This window comes from Morone saxatilis, unplaced genomic scaffold (genome assembly GCF_004916995.1).
Source record: "Morone saxatilis isolate NCDOM2014 unplaced genomic scaffold, NCSU_SB_2.0 Contig1, whole genome shotgun sequence".
In the NCBI taxonomy this organism is placed as follows: domain Eukaryota; kingdom Metazoa; phylum Chordata; class Actinopteri; family Moronidae; genus Morone; species Morone saxatilis.
In genome coordinates this window covers 14,264,093-14,285,376 of record NW_023339651.1, presented here as the reverse complement: position 1 = coordinate 14,285,376, position 21,284 = coordinate 14,264,093, and the positions used below count along the sequence as shown (strand labels likewise).

Sequence of the window (21,284 nt, the reverse complement as noted above, 5' to 3'; positions counted from 1 at the left end):
GACAGGGCGGCGTGTAACGTCACCGTACGGACAACAGCTACACTTTTCCAAAGCAGCGGCCAGGAACAGTTGAAACATCATCTAGGACGGGTGGAGGTGTCCTCTACTTAATGCTATTTCATGACACTGCAGTTTTAGTTTACTGAAATCTAGTATTTAGTGTATTTGTTTAGAAGCTCTCAAAGTTTAGAACTTTGTTGAGAAAGAGTCAGCGGGTTTAATATGAATGAGGCGTCATGGCGCGCACACACACACACGCACAAAACCCCTCACGCTCACACACCCCCCCCCCTCCCGATCCATGTGGGGCGTAGACTTTGACTAACTGGACTCTGACTGAAAACAGACCATCCTAGAGTTACTGTACATGTTCACGCTGCTCCTCCTCTGACTGTGCTGCAGAAAGGCTTCTCTCTGTTCAGTTTTCATGGCACCTGACCAACAGCATAAAGGCCAGGGTGGAGCAGACCTGTGTGTGTGTGTGTGTGTGTAGCTTCCTCCAGCTCTACAATGGCTGCATTCCCGGTACAGTTGTAGTCTGAAGTTACTTGCTGTTTCTTATACCAGCCCATGCGTCTCTGCTACTGTGCAAGAAAAGTGTCCCAAAGCAGAGTCCCAAAGAGTCACCTTTGTTAGTCATTAATGAAGAGTTTCTCAACCCGATACGCAGGCAGGGTCACGAGAGTTTTCTAAAGCTGATAGAGAGTGGCTTTTTTGGGGTCTTTTGTTTAATCGTTTCAAAGGATAATTTCTATATGATCAATTTGAAGCTTCCGGTAACAGTATGCCGTACTCACTTGACAGCTCTCTAACTGTTTGGGACTTGAGGATTTTAGGAACAGAAATGGTCACACAGTCCAGAAAAAAAAAGCTTGAGCAACGCCGCATTTGTGAATCACGAGTTCCTTCAATCTGTCCATTCCCGTCTTCAAATCTCCAAGATTTTGTATCCACCTGCCACTGCTCCCTCCCTACCTGTTCTACCCATCCATGTGAGGGTAAAAAAGTAGTTTTGTACTGCTTGTGTACACATTTCTCACATGGATGCAGTGCCTTCAGTGTATGTTGGAGTTCCAAGAATGCAAACCCAAGAGGGGAAAAGGTTCAAAAAGACTGTAATCGCTCCTTCTCGACTGTTCATGACCGCACATTTCTTTGTTTAGGATTTCTCTGGATTCTTTATTTTTTTGTTTTGTTTTGTCTGAGCTATAATCCATCATTTCTCATTTCACGATCCCTACTGTGCAGTAACTTTTGCTACAGTCTGCTGTGGCTTCCTCTTTTTTCATATCTGGTAGACTCCCAACTGCAGATGTTGGTCATTTTGCTAAAAACGTGTAAAAGCAGAGTCGCATCTGGTAGGAATTACACTCAAGTCGATGCAAATCCTCTGCATACATTCCCGTTCTGTGTTCTTATTTGTATTTGTTTGTATGTGCCGTTGAGAGACGAAAATGTTGAGTGACATTTATCAGAGATATATTCTATATTTTATTTGTATTTAAAGGTAGATATTATGAAAAGACAAGCTAACGAGTGCTGTGATGTTCTATATGTTTTCAGAAGTACTTACTTATGACTAGTCTGGGGATATTCTCACGTCTAATTATTGTGTTGTGTGGCAACAATGATTACTTTACAAAATGTTAATTATTAGCTATGTAGAATTATGCTCAAAGCCAATGGCCATATTGCTGTATGATGATTCTTGTGTGTGTGTTTTTTTGCCATGTTTGTACTGGCTTGTCATAGTGGATTCTTGGAGGGATATTATTTTTCTATGATGATTTGTATGTTATTTGTGTGAAAACAAATTGAGGTCGCTTCTGAATTGGCTGGTCGGGCAGATCCACGGGATGTTAAAGGAAAACGGAATATGTGGAAAGAAAGATGGAGATGAGGAGGAGACAAGAAGGTTGAGGAGTTGTTGATGGATGGATGGAGAAAGAAAGTAAGGCAAGGCAGACGGGGAAAGAAGGTGGAATGAGGTGGTGCTTTATTCACTTGAAAACTTCCATCAGTCTCGAGCCTGTTTCAGTCACGACGTGCTCAGACAGGCTTGGATTTCGTGGAGTCTAGGCCACTGAATAGTGCTAGCAATATCATTTATAAGCAGGCATTGTAACCCATTAGACCGTGTTGACAAATAACTCCTAAAGATATGAGGCATATATTTAGCTATATGAATATCAGTGTGGCAAAGCATTTATTCTCAATATTTTAACGTCTCACACCTGTCAAACTGTGCTGGATGTTTTGTTATACTTGCAAAACAAAAATGGTTTTTGTATTTATTACTTGTATTTTTTCTATTGTGAAAATTTAAGTACATTGTCTATTTTATATATTAATTATAATAAATGTTGTACATATTGTACATAAAATGGTGTGTGTGTGGTTGTGGGCTGGATTGGAACACTAGATGTACACATGTGGCACAGAAAGGAAGCGGATCTACAGGATGTGTTGCACAAGTTATATCTCCGGATCAGAAGATAAAGTCGACGTAGTAGGAAGTATTACGTTTATGACCAAGGATGAAATGTTGTGAGAATATAAGTCATTTTACTTGCGTGTATTTGTTTTCATGTGAGAAGCATTATTCCTCATAATGTGACCAATTCACAAAGTCATGCTCTGATACACCTTAGAGACAAAATAATGCTGACTCACACAGCAGCACACTGCTGATGTTTACTTCATCTCTGCTGAATCTGTCAGGGCTATTTTAGCTGTGGCCTAGTTGTTGTTACAGTGTATGGATGACATGCATGTCTAACACTGTTTAATGCTAGGCCTCATTTTGTTATTCATTTTGACAGCAGCAGAGGATTAACAATGAGATTATATCTTATAGCACAAAAAAGTACTGTTCTTCACAGTGGCAGTATTTTCATTAAACATTTCAACATCTTTAAATACAGCCTTTTACACTTATATATTTAATAAGATTGCTGTATTTACACAAAGGTAATCTATTCAAAATCGAGTATTGGTGATACGATTTTAGATCTTTAGACTATTAGACATCCCTATTGTGGCAGGTTATGGTACCATGAATGGTATGATAACGAATATACATCAATTCCACTCATATGTTTTGTTTCTGGTTTATTCACTTCATGTTTGGCCATCACTATGTCCTAAAAGTCTGTCTTTACGTTCCTCTGGTGGATTTTGCTCCACCTTTAAATCTCAGTTGAAGATGAGTCAGTACCAGTAGGATTTTGGCCCAAAATTAGTTTTAAAGTCAATTATAGTTCATGTAACTTTCACAATGTGACGTGGAACGTGAAACCTCTCCGGAAAGTATGAGACATCTTGTGTGGGAGGAGTAGATGCAGTTATCAGCATTTTTAACCAGTTAGTTGCACTTTTTTATGGAATAATACTATCAGAAAAGTTATGTATAGCCGTGTTGATGTCTTAAAACGTGTCTGGAGGGAATCTTTAAATGGTTTACCTACTGTGGCTTTTTAAAATATATATCACAACCCCTCCCCCAAATCAAAACCAAAACAAGCAGTTAACTTACATATCAGACTAAATATCTTTTATTTCTTCAGATCCATTTGACATGAAATAGAAGCATCATGAGCAGCTTTATCATAGAACAGAAAATCAAAAAAAAACAGTCATTGAAATAAAAAAAAGACAGTCGTGAAGTAAAAATACAAAACTAGGTCTTTTTTCTCCTCTGCTCAACCTTTACAGCATACATGAATATTTCAACATACATCACTACTACCCCTCCTGTAGACAGCACTTTAACCTGTATTTACAACATTAGTCCACAGAATTTCCTCAGTTATATTCATAATCTGATGAGAACATGTCATTTGTCTCACCAAATAACAAAGAACGAAGAGAAACAGGATGACTTGTGTCTTTAGCTTGAAAGTAAATTATGGCATTCAAGGTGCGGTACAACAATTATAATATCAGGCATGGGAATGTGCCTTTAGAAGCTGTAGTACGACAAAACAAATGCATCAGTTTGAGTGTCATCACGCTCATAAGACAATTCAGAGGATTTTTTTTTTTAAAGAAGCACAAAAGACTTCTTCAACCTAAAAATATCTGCGCTGTCATTCAGACGCCTATGTTGTCCATTCACGGTTGGTTCAACATGAAAATGCATTTATACAGACAAGAAACGGTGTGCACAACGCAACAAACAGACCAGTGCTTTTAGAAAAGATTGCAGGGTCATTTGTAGCTGGACGAAGCTCAGTCATGGTCAAAATAATCCAGTTTGTATCTGTGTTAAAAAAAGTAGCAACTCAATTACCCAGACAACACCCAGTAATGTCTAAAAATAGGCTCCTGTGCACAGACGTGGCTGCTCTCCTGTTTAAAACCAATATTATGTCAGGCAGGAGCAGAACTAAAAAAAAAAGAAAACACCCACGACCACTGTCTGAGGCTGGGGTTTGCCTCTACTTCCCGAAGAACAAACGGACAAAACTGCAAAGGACTTGTGCTTAGACAAAGCATTTTTTCAGTTAAATGTGCACCAGGCTTAAAGTGTGTGATAACTGCCCCGTCTGCTTGTAGATAAAAGTGTGAAAGTGTTCAAGTGTTCTCCACACGGCCCCCTGGTGTCCGTGCAGAGCTACAGCAGAGCAGTGAAAGTAGTTACAGTAAACACATCGGCAGACTCAGTATGACTCATTCCGATGACTCAAGAACTTCAATTATGTGAAAAAAATAAACCAGCTCTGACTGCGGTTAAGTTCAATCCAACACACACACACACACACAGAAAAAAAGTCTGCCTGGAAGAACAGAAGAGCATCCAAGTCAAAGAAACAATGTGAAGTTAATGCCTTACATGTTATTTCTAACTGAGAGAATATTGACTGTAACATATTGTAAATGCATAAGATGATAACATGGTGTACAGAGTATGTGTACTCATATTGTGGTGCTAATATTCAGCTTGTGATTCTTTTTTTTAAGCTTTTAAATATACCATAGCTCAGGATAAGAACTGTATAATGTGCAAAAACATGTTTAGCTGAAGACTTAAGACCTTCCAAGCAAAAACTTTACAATACTGAAACCTGACGAAGGCATCACTACGGTGGGCGTGTCAGGACAAATGCAGAAAGCTCACTTGATTTGGACGGATTTGACTTATTCTTAAGTACTTGGAGCTGATAGGGAGCGTCAGATCTTGAGATGGATGGAGTTTTGAAAAGCATTACTTTGAAATTAAACTACTCAAACAAATGAAATGGCATTTAAAAATAAGTTTTGCTAAGACATCAGGACATACATATATCCTTTGTGTTTTTTTTTTAAAATAAAACTAGATTGTAAGATCACTTCAGTTTCAACAAGGACACAGGCAGTTACTCATTTAACAGCACAATGGGTCCTCCCAAATGTTTAGTGTCAAAGCTGTGCGGAGCTATGATGTGCTCTAGTAGTAGTGCACTACAGAAGTTGACAGGATGTCCCCTAGCAACAGTGTCTTTCAGATGTCAGCCCACTGCAGCAAACGTTACATATCAGTGTGACTTGAACTGTCTTAAAATTTGGACTAATGTATGTATACCATGAGGATGAAAGCTTTAATTCGTATGACAGAGGTCCTCTATTGAGAACAGGCATCTAAAGTTAGCTTTAACCTATATTCCTCCTCTGTTTTCCCCTCAATCTAGTTAACCTACATTGTGGTCTGCAGAGGTCTACTGCCAGAGCGAACCAGTTCGAGATTTAATCCCATCCATTCAAACAACGCCCCAATTACACCAGTGTAATCCTGACCAGCTCTGCTCCTCCTGCCCTTCACTCCTGCTTTACAGGAGCAGATGTACTGTATAATCTATAATCTGCTCTGCCTCGCTCTCATCTGTTCCACTAATATCAATACCAACATTGATCCATATAACAGACATTAACTCATTTTTTTTTTACTTGGCTTCCCTTTAAATCCATCCCCACACTGCAGTGAAGAAGGATGTCCCTTAAAATCCCACATTACACCAGGGTACCGTTCACTTACAGAATATATTTTCCATAACATTGTACCACATTGTTATGACCGTACCACAAGACAGCTACGATACTGAAAACAGCTTCTTTTTGAAGCACATTAATGTATTTGCAGACCAAGTTATTTGTTTAAATGTTGCAAATCTATCATTTAATATATATATATTTAAATAGTAGTTTCAAGTTCACAAAATTAAAAGTTCTAAACTTTTATAAAAATCAAAGGCTATTTTTCATTTTAAGTCATGGAAAAAAAGATTCAAATTCAACTTAAATGGGGAAACCTTGATAAACACAGCCAATGAGAAAACAACAGGGCCTACAAGATGCAAACCAATCCAGAACCAGAACGTTCATTAAGACGATTAACACGGAGAAACACATTTGAGCGAAGGAAACACGACTGAGCTAAAATGTGAAATCAAGCTTCTAACCAAGCCGGAAAACTTTCGTTCCAAAAGTCAAGTATGATTCAGTAAGTGTGACTCACAAACTTTCCAAAAACAAACACAACCCTTTTTATTCCCTAGCTGACGGTTTTAACACCAAATCAGCTTTAAATGTTCCCACCAAATAAGACGCCTGGGAAATGTGGGAGCAGAGATGTTTCTGCAGGAAGGTCCTCGCACTCAGTCTCAAAAACAGAAAAAACAAACGCACAGCTCTCATTCACACAAAGCTGCACAGGAGGATGAAGAACCATCCGCCGTTAAAACAGTCTGAATCCGATTCAGCTGCAATCGTGACATCTTCTGCTCTAGAATTCGTCATCGGAGCTGAGCAGGAGAGTCTTCTCTGTGTCACCGCGGCCACTGACGGTGCTGTGGGTGCGGGAGACGGGCGGCGGGGCCCCCTGCTCCAGCGTGGACTGCTGGGTGTACTGCTGGTAGGCCGGAGAGAAGTTGTGGATGGCATCCTGGACCATGTCCCCCGGGTTCATGGTCTCCTTCAGGCTGCTGGAGATACTCTTCATGGGGGCACAGCGGCCTGTGGGAGGCGGGCGAGACGAGAGAGTTTGAGGTCAGGAGGAGAAGTGAAAGAGAGAGTAAACTGTTTTTAAAGGAAGTGGAAAAGGTTAGAAAAGGACTGTGGGCTGAGGAAATAAAGGGTTTAGAAAGGTGTAGGAGGCACTGAGAGGGAAATATTTAAGAAGAGGAAAGAAAGGGGTAAAAAAAGGGGGGGGGGCATTAAAGGAGGATGGATTTATGGTGATAAAGGCAGGAATGTGGAGGCAAATCAAATGGAGAGGGGAGGAAATGAGGAGGAGGAAGGAAGGGAATGTGAAAGAAAGAAAAGGGGGGGGCAAAGGATGAGGAGAGAGAGTTAGAGAAGAGTGGGACGAGGAGTGATTTAGTAGAAGGAGAAAGGAGTCTGAGAAGAAAGGAACGGGACATCAGTGATTTAGAGGGTGTTAAACAGCAAGAAGGAGAAGGAGGGAATGGGTGAAAGAAATTAGCAAAAAAGGAGCAATTGTACAGGGATGGTGGATGTGATTTAGAGAGAAGGAATGGAAAGGGGATAAGGGTTCAAAAGGTAAAAGTAAATAAGGATGGGAATGATTTAGGAACAGGAGCAAGAAGAAAGAATAACTGAAAAGACAACAGTTACAGGTAAACTCAGCCAAATCACGTTCAAAACAGAAACTAACTTCACCTTGAAAGGACATAACTAGCTATAAACAGCAGCATGAGCAAAAAGGGGGGATCATGGAGTAAACATCATCAGTGTTTAACCTACCAAACTCTCCATATGTAGGAACAGGTCCTTTATGACGCAGCAGAAAAGAAAAGAGACGAATAAAGATGGATGTGTAGAAATAGGAAAGGAGAAAATGACCCAAATAAAAACACGAGTGATGGGCAGAAGAGCGTAAAAAGTTAAAGATGAGAAATAATGGAAAAGAAAAGAATAAGAGGGGGAAGAGATGGATATAAAATGAAAATAATAATGTAAAAGTCTATTTTAGAATTATTTTACATTAATTAAGACATCAAATGTGTTCGTACACTCCAGTTAACTCTGGCGTGGTGTTGGACATTATACTGTGATTCCAAACATTCCTTGGAAATGTCCTTCTTTCTTCCCTCTTCCCTTTCTCACCTTGTGAGTCGAGACTCTTGTCCATGTAGACTGTGTATGTGAATGCGTGGCGCAGAGCCAGCGCCGCGAAAAACATCTCGATGCAAATGATAAAGTTCTGGTAACCAGCGGCGACGGTCCCCTCGCCGACAGACACCTCCACCGAGTTAATCTGAGGGATGGCCCCGCACTTCTCCAGGATGGCGAGCAACATGCCTGACCACAAATAATAAAATGGTACTTATTGAGGATACAAGCAATCTTTACATACATATATTAATAATAAAAAAGAATGTGCAGTATCCCTACCCTGCCAGAAGGAGAGGAAGATGACCGACTTGACCATCAAGAACTTGAGCATGGGGCTGTAAGGGCTGAGCAGCTCCTTGGTGGAGAAGTAAAAGAGGAAGAGGGCGTACAGAGACAAGCTAACGGAGATGTTGTAGATGATGGTCACGTACAAGTAACCGCTGGCAACACTGTTGAGAGAGGAAAAGTCAGAGAGAACGATGTTTAGTGGCGTTGGTTCATAGTTTATTATTGTTGTAGGCCAGTGGTTGGGTCGGGACCCCACAGGGGGTCGCGACATGATTTCTGGGGGTCGCCAAATTGGTTGTGGAAAATTTGGCAAGCAGCGCAGAATGAGAGACAGGAAGCAGCTCTATATACTTTTTATATAGTGGATACTATTTGTATACATGTTAACATGTTAACCTCAGTAATATGAGAATGTATCTCTATCTGTAATCGTGCTTTTAGGCCTTAAGCAGATACGTTAACTGTGACGGTGCCATCATTTCAATATATCTAAAAACATGAATTAGTTGTTGTTCTGTCTGGTTATTCTGAGGGGTCGCGACTCTAAAAAGGTTAAATACCACTGTTGTAGGCCTTGCTAAAATCCTAAATCTCCCATTAGAGATTAATGAAATGATTGAGAGAGGAGGTGAGGATAAGTCCGGGTCATTCAATTAGTCTAAATAAAAAAAATTAAAAGGACTAATCTGTTTTTTCCTGTTTTCTCTAAATTTGGACAAAGTTGACGGTTTGTTTTTTTTACTGAATTTAATGTTATTGTAAAGCAGCTGTTGATGTAACTACTCCTATGTTTTCATTACCAGCTCCACCAGTCCAAAGCAATATATTAACCCAAAGTCATTCCAGACTTAGCTGACAGACCTCCTAGCTCCCTCCCTGTTAGCAGCACTTACTTGAAGTCTCCGTCCTTGTATTTGCCGTAGGCCTGCAGGATGACGGTGATGACTGCCATGAGCGGTTTGACCACGCAGAACTGCAGAGTGGCCTGCTTACAGAACCTCAGGAAGCCGATGGAGTAGGCCTTCCCCCTCAGACAGCAGGTACCGTACATACAGCTGGACCTGATGGGACAAAACCCCCCGTTTACACTTAATGTCAGCTCTGATATCTGTGGGGAATTTAGTGTTGTAGCAGCATAGCTTGCAGGATAATATGCACATAAATTGCTTTAAATGAAAAAGCATGTGTTAATTAAACGCCCTGGTTTCATGCTGGGTTGGAAACAAATATTGTTTAAAGGCCTTTTAGAGTCTATCAACAGGAGAAATAGGAGACTTACTCGATGGGTTTCCCTCTGATCTCAGCCATGATGGCGCTCTCTCCTCCCAGGTATTCATAGCACAGACTCAGGAAGTTGTAAATCACAAACGCTGGGGAGAAACAATGGGAGAAAGAGTTGGTTATTATCTCTATACATTATGTACTTCCTCTAATAATAATAATGGTAGGCCTGCACAGGACACCAAGATGTTTAAGAACATACTTTTTGGCTTGATTTTTTTATCTTGTGGTCATTTTAGAACAAAAATGAGTGGGCAAATAAGTATGCATGAGAAAATATTTATAAAGCAAATTCAAAATCAATCAGTTTTCCCCAGTTTTATTTGTTGTTTTCTATTTATTGGCAGTGACAAAACTAAATTTAAGATTAGAGGAAATACTGCTTATGGTGCTATGATAACTGTATCTCTTTGAAAAGCCCTTAATAGGCCTCTTTCACAGCTGACTGTGGAAACTGTTACTAATAACATTAATGATTACTCTCTCTAGTCAATGTCCCATTGTGGCAGTGTGACAGTAAGCCAACATGCACGATCCGGACCCTGAAACTGAGGCAGCTAAATGGAATTCATCCATCACTCATTTTATTATTTACAATTGGGCTTTTCCTGCTGTGACCAGTCAAAATGTCCACTATAATCTTCAAATTATCACATGGGTTATTATTGTAACAAATACATTTATATTTTATGTAGTCTATGTCAGATTTAACAGCATTTATTTAAAAAAAATAAATATTCAAGCTGCACGTGGATCCTTTGCACAACGGCAACTACAAACGACAACTACTGTAGCAGGAACTGTGAGAAACTGTTTAAACTGTAATACCACAAACTGAAAAAGTATAGCAAAGTCACCCACAGACCCCCAAGCAGTCACACAAACACATCACTTCCTGTCCCACTTATCAGTTTCAGAAACTCAGATTATACACCCTCATTTGATTCACTGTTAAAACAGTTTACATTTATTAATGCAAAATGATGTCCAAAATGATCACCTAAAGGTTGGTCAAGTAAAACTAATTATGCATAAAATCAATTTTACCTGCCAAAATATTAAAATAAAGAGCTATGGTTTCTCAAGCAATGTATCAAATGATGACGTGTAAACAATGTGATAAAAGAGCTTGTTCGTACTGATGAATCTACAGGAAATTATCACGCAAACCTGCAGCTCCCCTCGATTTTACACAGTTTTATAGTGAGTTTCAGCTCACCGCTGTCCAACCAGCAACTGTACTGCTTCCCTCTGAACACTTTGATTTGGCACACAGGGTACATCAGCCTCGAGCAATGCACATAAAGTAATGCACATCAAGTAATGCGCATCAAAGCCCTGGAGGTTCTGCAGCATTCGTTCTTAGCTTCTGCATTGTGATCACGGACACTGAGGAAGCTGAGCCAGATGTCAGCTGGCAGCCCGACTCAGTCCAGACTGCAGGACCGGGAGTATTGTCCCCTTGTTAAAGAGTCAAACTAAATGACACCGCCAAGAACACAAAAGAGGCCAACGTCCAGCCGGAGACCAAACCTGAGAAGGATGGCTGCTTCAGGCCAATCTTGAACATTCTCTTCTAAATCATAATGCAGTTGGCAAAGAATAGCCTTCACAGGACTTCATGCGAACTTTGAACCACTTTAGTTTATTACTGTGTTTACAAACATTACCGATGCAAATAAACCTTCAGCAGCACATTTTATTGTGCCACTTATATGTTTCCATAGACTGGGCCAGCAAGTGTTGGAAACTAATTCTTAAGTCTTATTTAGTTATTTTATCATGAAATACAACAAAACAGTAATCCTTTCTCAGCGTAGTGACTAGTGAAAGCTTCAAAGAGTCATTATAGTATGTTGAGAAAATATGTGAGAAATAAGCCAAACCTCTGACGGTGCAGACTTTCTTCAATGTGTTGGAAACTCTGATAACCATGCATGTGTTTACTTGTTGATTCGGTTATATGTACGGGCATGAAAGAGCCACTGGCAAGGAGCAATGCAAAAAACAGCACATAGCACTTTAGCTAAATAGCGCACATTATCTGATAAAACTTCAAACGCAAATGAATGAATTTCAGTTATTAAATATTAAGTTCTAATTGTGTTCTTACTTAAAACTTTTGAAAGCTAAACTTAAATAAATGTGATAATGGGTTCAGATTCAATAAACTGCTGTTGAATATGTAACAAAGAACACAAAGCACAGAGGACTGACTCATAACATAATGCACACCAACACACACACACCTACCTCTCCCTGTGGGACTGATATTCACCTGACTGTCTCTTCGGACTAGTGGATTATCTCTCCTCTGTGCAGCCTCGGGGAGAGGGCGATGACGACCAAGAAGCTCATAAAAAAAACACAGTCATGCTAATCCTGTTAGCACACACACTCTCTGGGGGGACCGAGGGGACGTGTGTGTGTGTGTGTGACTGTGCATGTGAGGCAGAATAAAGTGAGCGTAACAGGTCTATATCAGTTAGCTGTGAAAGTGTGAAAGTGGGACATATATTGGGCGTGTGTGTTGTTGTGTCACAACACTGATATCAAAGCAGCTGCACTCCTGGCAGTGATTCTTATTCCATCCGCTGAGTTGATATAATCTCCTTTCACTTTAACCCTACTCCACCCACACACACACACACACACACACACACACGCTCAAACTTCGTCACTGCTTCCTGTGGTATCCTGCCTGATGTCAGAGATTCCATACATGCCCGTTCACTGTCTGACGTTAACACAAACACTAGTGTACAGAGTGACGAGGACTGGTTGATCTGCTCTGAGTGGCTCTGTCGGTGTCTCAGCTGTTTACCATTATTCTCTTTCACTTCTCTCCAAGGACCCCTGTCAGCAGTGCTAGTTGCCACGGTGATACAGTAGGCCTACATACAATGAGAATGGGAACTTTGCAGCAAGTTTGGTTGAGAGAGACTCATTATCTGGCGCAGCCATTCTGGTTGATGGAGAAGATTTGTGAGCGCAGTTGCCATGCAACAGGTCGGTCATCCTCGCTCAGGAGAAGGTCTGGACGGGGCTCAAAGGGAAGGCGAAACGGGAGGAAGAGGAGAAGGAGCTGACGATCACAAGAGGAGGAGATGGAGGAAACGAACTGGAAGAGATTTGGTCCAAATGTGGAAAAAACAGTGGCGGGAGGGAACATCGCGTCAAGAGATGGGGAGGAGAAAAGGGCGGAGGAGGAGGATGAGAGCCATCTGTCTCAGGGAGCGATACGACGACAACAATACTGACAGTGCTTCCTGTCAAAAGCAGAACCATACATAGATTGCCTCCGATTCACATTCACATGCATGTGAGATCATCGATTCGCCCAACACAGGAAGTGACGCCCAGGCTCACAGTGAACGGACTATTTCTATCCTGAACGTCACAGCTGACTCAGGAGAATGAGGAGTGGAGGCAGTCAGCTGCGTTTCGCCACTTTCTGCCAAATTCACAAATTTAAGAATAGTCAGGGATCCAAATTATCAAGCAGCATTGGTTTTGTTTGCGTCATCCATCCACTCTCCTCCAACTTCTCTGACCCGACAAACAAACAAAGTCCATATTCTATAGCAGGAAGCCACTGATCCAGGTTTACGTCCCCTCCGCTACATTCCACTTGCACTAACTCAAATCAAGAGACGTGTAGTTTACAAAAAAGGCTCCGCGGATAAAAACAATGATAATGAATAGTAGCGCTTGTCCAAATACTCTTTTAATTCAGTGCACGTATTAAGAAAGGAATTACAAAATAGACTGGGGGATCATCACAATAAAAAAATAATAGTCCCACCGGTCCTATCAATCGCCAACATCCTCCAGTATTATATCTGGGCTCATTTCAAGCATCTCAGTGGAGTACTATAGTTTTATAAAAGTTTCAACTAATAGATATTATGTGTGAATTTGATAATATAATATAATTACTTTAAAAGTATATGTTTAAAAAAAGTTTATTTTTTCTTATCTGCCACAAGACTATTCACAATTGAGTGAACAGATAAACACGTGTTCCTTATTGGACTGAAAGGCAGGAATCTAATATGGGTGAGAGGGCACCTTGCAAAATAAACATTCACCATGTGGGCGGAATAATCTGTTCGTCACAATCTGATCTGATCACAATGTTTTTCAACAACTCAACTGGAAAATGTTGTCCACAATGAGGTGTAAGAGGATTTAATCAGTCACTTCTATCCATCAGTGGTACCAAAACAAATGCTATTAAATGTGTCTTCAGGACCATTTTGTGTATCATCAGAGCACAGTCCAAAGTTTTAGCCTGGGTGGATGATGGGTGGGAGCACAATTTAGTCAACATGGTAATCTATTACCATAGCTGATGTGAAGTGGCTTTGCCATTTTGTGGAGCAACCACAATGACTTTAGCTTTAGACAAGAGCTTTTCTTGTGTACCGTACCGTCAAAGCAGTTCATTGATTTTTTTTGCCCGTGCCCTCGTCGGCTGCTGAATCGGTGGCAGTTACAAAACAAACTGAACTCCACAGGATAAAGACGAAAACATGTCCTTACCCTCGTAGCAGTCCCTCACGGTGTCAAAGTACACGTAGTACTGGTCGTTGGTGAAGAAGAGGAGGCTGAGCCAAGAGTCGAAGGCATAGATAGGAACGATGAAGAGGATGCGTACGATGTGACGCTGCTCCCTAGGTGAGCTATAGAAACGTAGGTGCATGTAGATCTGGGAAACACAGAAGAGACACTTTAAATATTGACAGATTGAATATTGAATATTGACCTTTTATAAGTTGTTAAAGAGCGTTTAAAACCCCAGCACTACGTCAGGATAAAATAATGGGTATGGTGTAGTAACATATTCCACAGCTTTAGGGCATGAGTAAAAAAAGCTGCTTCCCTGTTCTTACTTTGGCTGTAGAATAGTAAATCTGTATCAAAGGGCATGTACAGGAAGATAAGACACAAGAGAATGTACAAGTTAGGCTGGAACAGCTTTTACAAGCTTTAGTAAGCACTTGGACACTAAAAAATAAACTTGTTTGTTATTATGTGGATAGAGATTTTTTGGAAAATTCAGATGTGTATCGTTAATGTCTCTTTGCTGTCCTTCACAATCAATACACTACCTGACATCATCTCAAAGGAATGTGTGAAAAGGGAGAACTCTGACTCCATTCAGCTTTTTCTTTTCTTTTTTTCCTAGCCAGATCTCATACATCCTCTTTATCCATCTGAATCAAGTTTCACCTTTGTGTGTGTCTGTTTGTGCACACTGTGCTCTGTATCACAAACACCTGCCGCGGGGTGTTGCCAAGCAACCCCTGCCTTCTCTGGGCCTGAGCAGATGTGTGTGTTTGCAGGATCACGTCACCTGTGCACTAAACAACACGCACACCTGCCTGCAAAATCCGGATTACATCTTTGTGGGCACCAACTTCAGAAAACAAAGTCTGCTCAGTTAAATCTCAACATCTGTATCTGTAGCTGGGTAAATAAAACAACAAGTGGAGCATTAGGACAGCCTCTCTGTTTGGAAGCATTTACCTGGTGACAGGTGAGGATGAGCGCGGTCCAGACGAAGAAGCCAGACACAGCCTGCGCCGCGGGAGTCATGAGGAAGATAGGCTGGTCTGGGCTCAGCAGCGGGGCTTCGGGAAGCCATGAAATGTTGGGACCTGTCGGGGCCGCGGTCGGTGGGGGGCCGGGTGCTGCGGCTAGAGGAGAGTCCTCCCCCAGCCTCTCTGAGAGCGGTACGTCTCGCCGCCAGAGCCTCAACATCTGGAAGTGACACAGAGTCAGAATAAGGTGACATATAAGTTGCAGTCAGTGTGTGTGTGTGTGTGTGTGTGTGTGTGTGTGTGTGTGTACATATAGAAACCACAGAAACTCAAACATTGACTATGCTGTGAAACAATTTTTACGGAGTATGAACATCCATTTGCACTAGTAATCATCAACCTGGAATATTGATCCGAGATAGGAAGGCAGATAGAGGATAAACACAGACCCACTGCAGGTCGACAGTTCACAATGAGTCAAGGATGTGTGTGTGTGTGTGTGTGTCATTTGTACAATGGTATCTGTGCTGGACTTTATAAACAACCTGTTTTTTTTCTTCCTACATCTCCCAGAATGCCATTTGATGGCTGGCAGATAGCATGCCCAAACATCGACAAGTCAGCTGTGGTTTAAGGTGGGGCACATGAGCTTAATGGCACACTGTGTTTTTAAAGCTTACAGAAAGCAGCATGCCATTTAGCTGCAAAGCATTCTGGTATTTTGAAGCTTCAGTGAGTCCTCCTCGTATAATAACTGAAGATTGGGGCAAGGTGGTGAGATCTATAAGAACATGCTCTTTGATTCACAGGACTGACAACAGAACATGGCATTTGAAGCATTTTTTTCCTGCAATCAAGAATCAACAGCCTACAGCGTGAACAGAAGACGTCATACACGCTGCCCTATCCACTTCCAGTTTCATGAGATGACTGGACTTAAAGTGGCCAGAAGACACGTTATATAAGCAGCAGCTTATCGCTGTCTCCAAGGTGACACAGATATGTTTTCGGGGTGCACTCGTTCTTGTGCGCTGACAGACAGTTGGCATATGAGACTGAGCTTGGGGGAGACGGAGACCTTGGTGTTATGAAGGTGGAGTGGGGGCTGATGCTAAACACATAAAAAATACGTACACCCACACGTATTTTCAGACACAAATAGAGAAAATAAACAATAAAGGAGTGGACGAAAGCACTAAAATGGTCACTGGGTGAGAAAGAGAGAGATTGAGGGAGGGTATCCTTCATTTCCCATCATGTCTCGTCCGCATGGCGACCAAAAGTCACACAGCACAATGACAGGTTGACCTAATGCTCCTACACACACACACTTTAGCTTCATTACAACACTAATTACGTTAAACTTAAGTGAATTTAGGGGTTCGAAAAAATTAATTAGGCTGCTTTCAAGCCTTTGTATGTGAGACGGAGAAGAGTTATGCTTTCGCTGTTTGTGTGTGTGTATATGTAACCCGTGTGTGTGTGTGTGTGTGTGTGTGTGTGTGAGCGAGAGACACAGCAGGTCATTTGTATTGGTTTGCCAGGGATCAGCAGATCCACATGTCAACAAGGAGAAGTGAAGGCATCAGCAGCCACACATACACACACAGAGAGACACAATAAAAGTGACAGTGAAATGCTGCGCTGGAGCAAAGGGACATCTGTGTGTTTCATTTGAAAGGCAAAAAAGGTCAGTCTCTCTCTCTCTCACACACACACACACACAGTGGAATAATGGGGAAAAGAGCAACAGATGGAAAGGGGTGATGGGGGGGCAGACAGAGTGTGTTTATAACTCATAATAAATAATGATATGGGTGACAGCCAGGCTGGATTATCATACTGGCTGAAGCAACAACAACAGCAACACTGGGATTTATTCAGTTTTGCCACTTTTGTCTTTGCTTCAACGTTTTACTTCCACAACAGTGGTTTTTATCGTACTGCTGCCGTTAAATCTCACACAGGGAATTTGAATAATATGGGAATGACACTCATATTCAAACAAATAAACCACAAATGGCGAAGCTTGAAAAGACTTACCTTAGCTAACGGTGGCGACAATTCACAGATTTACTTGAATTTGAAGCCTGAAATTGACAAAGAGACACTTTATTAGTCTGGTAAAGAGGTGTGAGGTGTTTATAACTTGTTTTGGAGGTTAGGCTCACCTGGTTAATAGGCTGCAAGCTTTAAAATCCTCCTCAACTCCGTCAAACAAACTCACGGACAGAAATAACCAGAAACGGCCTTAATTCCTCCTCAGAGCCGCACCGTTGCTCCCCGGACATCCATGTTGAGCCCTCAGACTGCCCCGTCAACCTCTCTGCGTGTCCCCAAAAAACTCTCTAAAGTTTCTCGCTCATGCTAAACAACTTCTATACACTCCCTCTAGTACTCCTCTCTGCGTATTAAAATCTGAAGTCCGTGTTTTTGGAGTTAAGCCCGTGAACTCCGTCATTCCTCTCCGCTCCTCTTTCTCCTCTCGGCTCATTTCAAACCGATCCCCGTCGGATTAACTGAGGATCACATTAGCCCCGCCCACTCCGGGAGGACGAGCCCGTCCGGCCAATCACACACAGGCTACCATTAATAACCCGGAAAGGGGCGGGGTTTGTTGATAGCACACTGAGCATGCGCGCGTCTATTCTCGGCCCAGCAGCGGTGGATGTGTGGAGACACGAGAGAGGGTGAACGCTGCTCCCACACACTCCCGTCCTAACTGTGGACTCATAGTGTGTGGGCATTGGACAACGAGTAGTCACCATAGTTTTTGTTATGTTAAATTGTCCCCTTTAAAATCGTGAGAGCTACTTTAGAAACTTCTTTAAACTTTGTTTTCCGGTTTTTTTCCAAGGACACTGAAGGCCTCTCCATAGACGTTTTCCATCAAGGCTGTATAGTATAGCTGCTATTGGGGCATTTAATGACATTACAGAGCATTCACTGCAGCATTTTAGTATCCATAAAACTGGGGCACCTACAAACACTGAATAAAGTCAGAATTGTAACTTGTAATTAGGACACTGCATTTTATTAAGCTTATCTTGGAACTCTTGTACGGCACTACTTCTGTTTTATTTTTTTATTCCTTCAAAAACCCTATTTGTGTGTCTTTGTATGTTGTTTTTGTACATGTTGTGTTTCTTTTATATGTTTTCTTAATGCCATTTTATAAAAAGGTGTTATACAGACCTTTTGACATGTTGGCTTGTCATTGCAGGAAAAGCACAGGTGTAACTTATAACATTAATTAAGGATGGCTAGGTCCCATTAAAGTGACATAGTGAGATATTCCATTACCAGGATACCAAAGAGAACAAGGGCCCTGGAACTTGGGAACTTAAATGGAATGCAGCCATAATTTATTACTGTTATTAATTACTGTACACCTGTGGCTTTCTTGCTATGACATGGACAGGACTTTTAATCTGCTGCATGGTGCAGATGCAATGATTCGTTTCTTAAGAAAAGAAAAGAAAAGAAACACAATGTAACAATATAAAACACCATAAAATAACCCTAGCAGAATTATAACACCATAAAGTAAATGAAAATCAAGATATCTAAAATGTAATCATAATGTCCCTGGCTAGAATAGTCTAATAAACTAAAATGCCCAAAACATTTTTTAAGAAAATCAAGTTAATAGGACTACATATATAAACAAAGTACTATTTATATTAGGGATGTCCCATCATCTTATTTTAGCCCCTCATCCTAACCGAGTCATTTAATATTGAGTATCTGCTGATACCAAGTCCCGATCCGATACTTGTAGGCCTATTTCTTTATAGTTATAAATCCAATGTATACTTGACAATTAAATAGTTCTGCATTGCTGCAAGAAAAAAAAAAGCCAGCATCCGAGCTGTTCGTCGATGTTCTGTTTTCCTGCAGTATCATGTTGAGTGTGGCAGCAGTGAAACTCTGCAGCAGGTGGGGCTGCTCCTGCTCTCTCACACTCACACAGAGCTCAGGGTGGAGAGCTGGACAGAGACACTCAACGATGGCTGCACCGTGCATGAAAGCTATGTGAGTAAAAGCAGTCGACCTAAAACAATGGATCGGATCGGGTCATTAGAGCTCAATATAGCCGATACTGATCGGTTAAATAAGCCTTGATCGGCGCCGATACTGATCGTTGAGATCGGATCATCCCTGATTTAAATACATAAACAGGTTGTTTAAAATGAAATTTCAAGGCGTTAAGGGCTAGATGTCCTTCTAAAATGTATGTGAGGTGGAGATATTAGAAAAATAAAGTAGAATCAGTATCAAATAATATATAACAATGATTAGAATCAGCTGAAACATACAATCAGAAGTCTGTGTAAGCTGTGTATATTTTTATTGATTCAGAAAATATACACAAATATCATAGTAATAAAGTTGAAGCATGGTAAAGAATGGTACAGGACATTAGACAGCTCACTCCCATCGGTGACACCCGTCCATCCTGACAGTCCCCGGGTCAAAACCTTGAAATATTACCAAGAACCATTCTGTCATTGCCTGCCACAGTGGAAACCAAAACACACACTTGTGGCAGACTCTAAAGGTTATTGGTAAAAATTTCTGCTTCACTCCCCCCACCCCCCAGGGCTGTCAGGAAGTAAAGAGTACTCTTTCTCTCCCAGCCCCATCTTTAAACAATCTGTCACATTCTGTTAAAAGTTATCTACACATTTTACATGTATCATAAAACAAGGAGAGAAAAAAAAAAGCAAAGAGCAAAAATACAAATGTAACACCAGACTTGTTCACCGCCAAGCTCCTATAACTTTCTCAAGTATTTTCATACCTGGAGTTACAAGCTGGACTAAGGCTTTAACATATCATACAATCTCTTTTATTTTGTCCTAAACACAAAGCAGCCTTCCTCCTCCTCCTCCTCCTCCTCCTCCCTCTCTGTTCACATTCACTGAGCGTGTTTTCCATGTCAGTCTCTCAAGTTTTAATCAGGGACTAGTTTTCTGTTATAATTTATGGGTAATTCAGTCATCAATCACTTCTCCCTCCTCCATCCCTCTCATCCTCAGACCCTCTAAAGCAAAGCTAAAGGCAAAACAAACATTTAAGACAATAACACACAGACAGACACTGACATTTATTGACAAGAAGCAGCCTCGCTCCCATTCACAGACTCTTTCACATTCACCTCTGATCCTCTTTACTCAGTCCATTCTCAAGCATTCCCCTGTCTCATCTGTTATAGGCCTAAATACACTTCTGTTCTGTTCTGTTTGTCTCCGAAGTTGTTTACATATTTATTTATAATCAAGAACACCATAAGCAGCGGAAGTAGCTCTCGAACGTTAGCAGGTTGATAGTTGATTTTTTTTTTTATGTAATCACACGTGTAAATCACAGAATAACTGAAATTTAGTCCATTTTGTGCACTTTAATGTTTTTTTTGCAAGTTGAGCCTCTCAGTGGATGGGCAGGTGAATATGAGTAAAGAAGGGGTGGGACCTGTGTGTTGTTTCACCCCCTTCCCCCTCCGACCGCAACCCCCGAAAAAAGCAGTACAACCAGTCTCAGCCAAGAGTTCGTTTGTCCCACTGGTTTCTATCCTCTCAGTGTTTCCCTCGGCTCTTCCAGCATACTGACAGACACACGGATGGCCTTGATCCCCCTTTTAAGGGCTGGCAATGCCTCCTCCTGCTCCTCTTGTCCTCCTCCACTCATTCATGTTTTCATTCATCCATTTGAAAAGTTAGGGGTATTTGATACCCTGCAGCTGCTGAACAGCAAGAAACAAAGCAAGTCACTTTTTGTGTTCATTAAAATGCTCAACTGGAAATATTTTCATTAAAACCAACCATACATTAATCCGTCTCTCAATACTTTATAACTCCCCCTACCCTCATTGGTTCCTAGTGAAGAGATTAATCTTTAAACAGGTCCCAAATATGTACTTTCATCTTTAAAAGGGCTAAAAGTTGTGGGTTAGAGCAAACACTGCTCAAAAAGGAGTGAATAGTGCATCTGTTGGGGACTAGTTATGTCATTATTATTTTCATCAATATTTACAGCAGCAGGACGGTGTGTGTG

General features: G+C 41.2%; 2 protein-coding genes across 2 annotated transcripts in view; both read right to left on the bottom strand.

Annotated features, from left to right (window-relative positions):
* Positions 1 to 3,526: 3,526 nt before the first annotated feature.
* On the bottom strand, positions 3,527 to 17,731 carry tmem184ba (transmembrane protein 184ba). Its single transcript, XM_035664147.1, has 9 exons — positions 17,399 to 17,731; positions 17,271 to 17,317; positions 15,214 to 15,447; positions 14,227 to 14,392; positions 9,680 to 9,770; positions 9,294 to 9,461; positions 8,392 to 8,561; positions 8,104 to 8,298; positions 3,527 to 6,990 (listed from the first exon to the last, which is right to left on the bottom strand). The coding sequence occupies exons 3-9, from the start codon at positions 15,445 to 15,447 to the stop codon at positions 6,761 to 6,763; spliced, it is 1,254 nt and encodes a 417-aa protein (XP_035520040.1). The 5' UTR covers positions 17,271 to 17,317; positions 17,399 to 17,731; the 3' UTR covers positions 3,527 to 6,760.
* A 1,880-nt stretch (positions 17,732 to 19,611) lies between these two features.
* csnk1e (casein kinase 1, epsilon) overlaps positions 19,612 to 21,284 on the bottom strand; it is a gene marked incomplete at its 5' end in the record, with an annotated part of 9,357 nt that continues 7,684 nt past the window's right edge. Inside the window, 1 exon segment of the mRNA XM_035658720.1 lies at positions 19,612 to 20,973.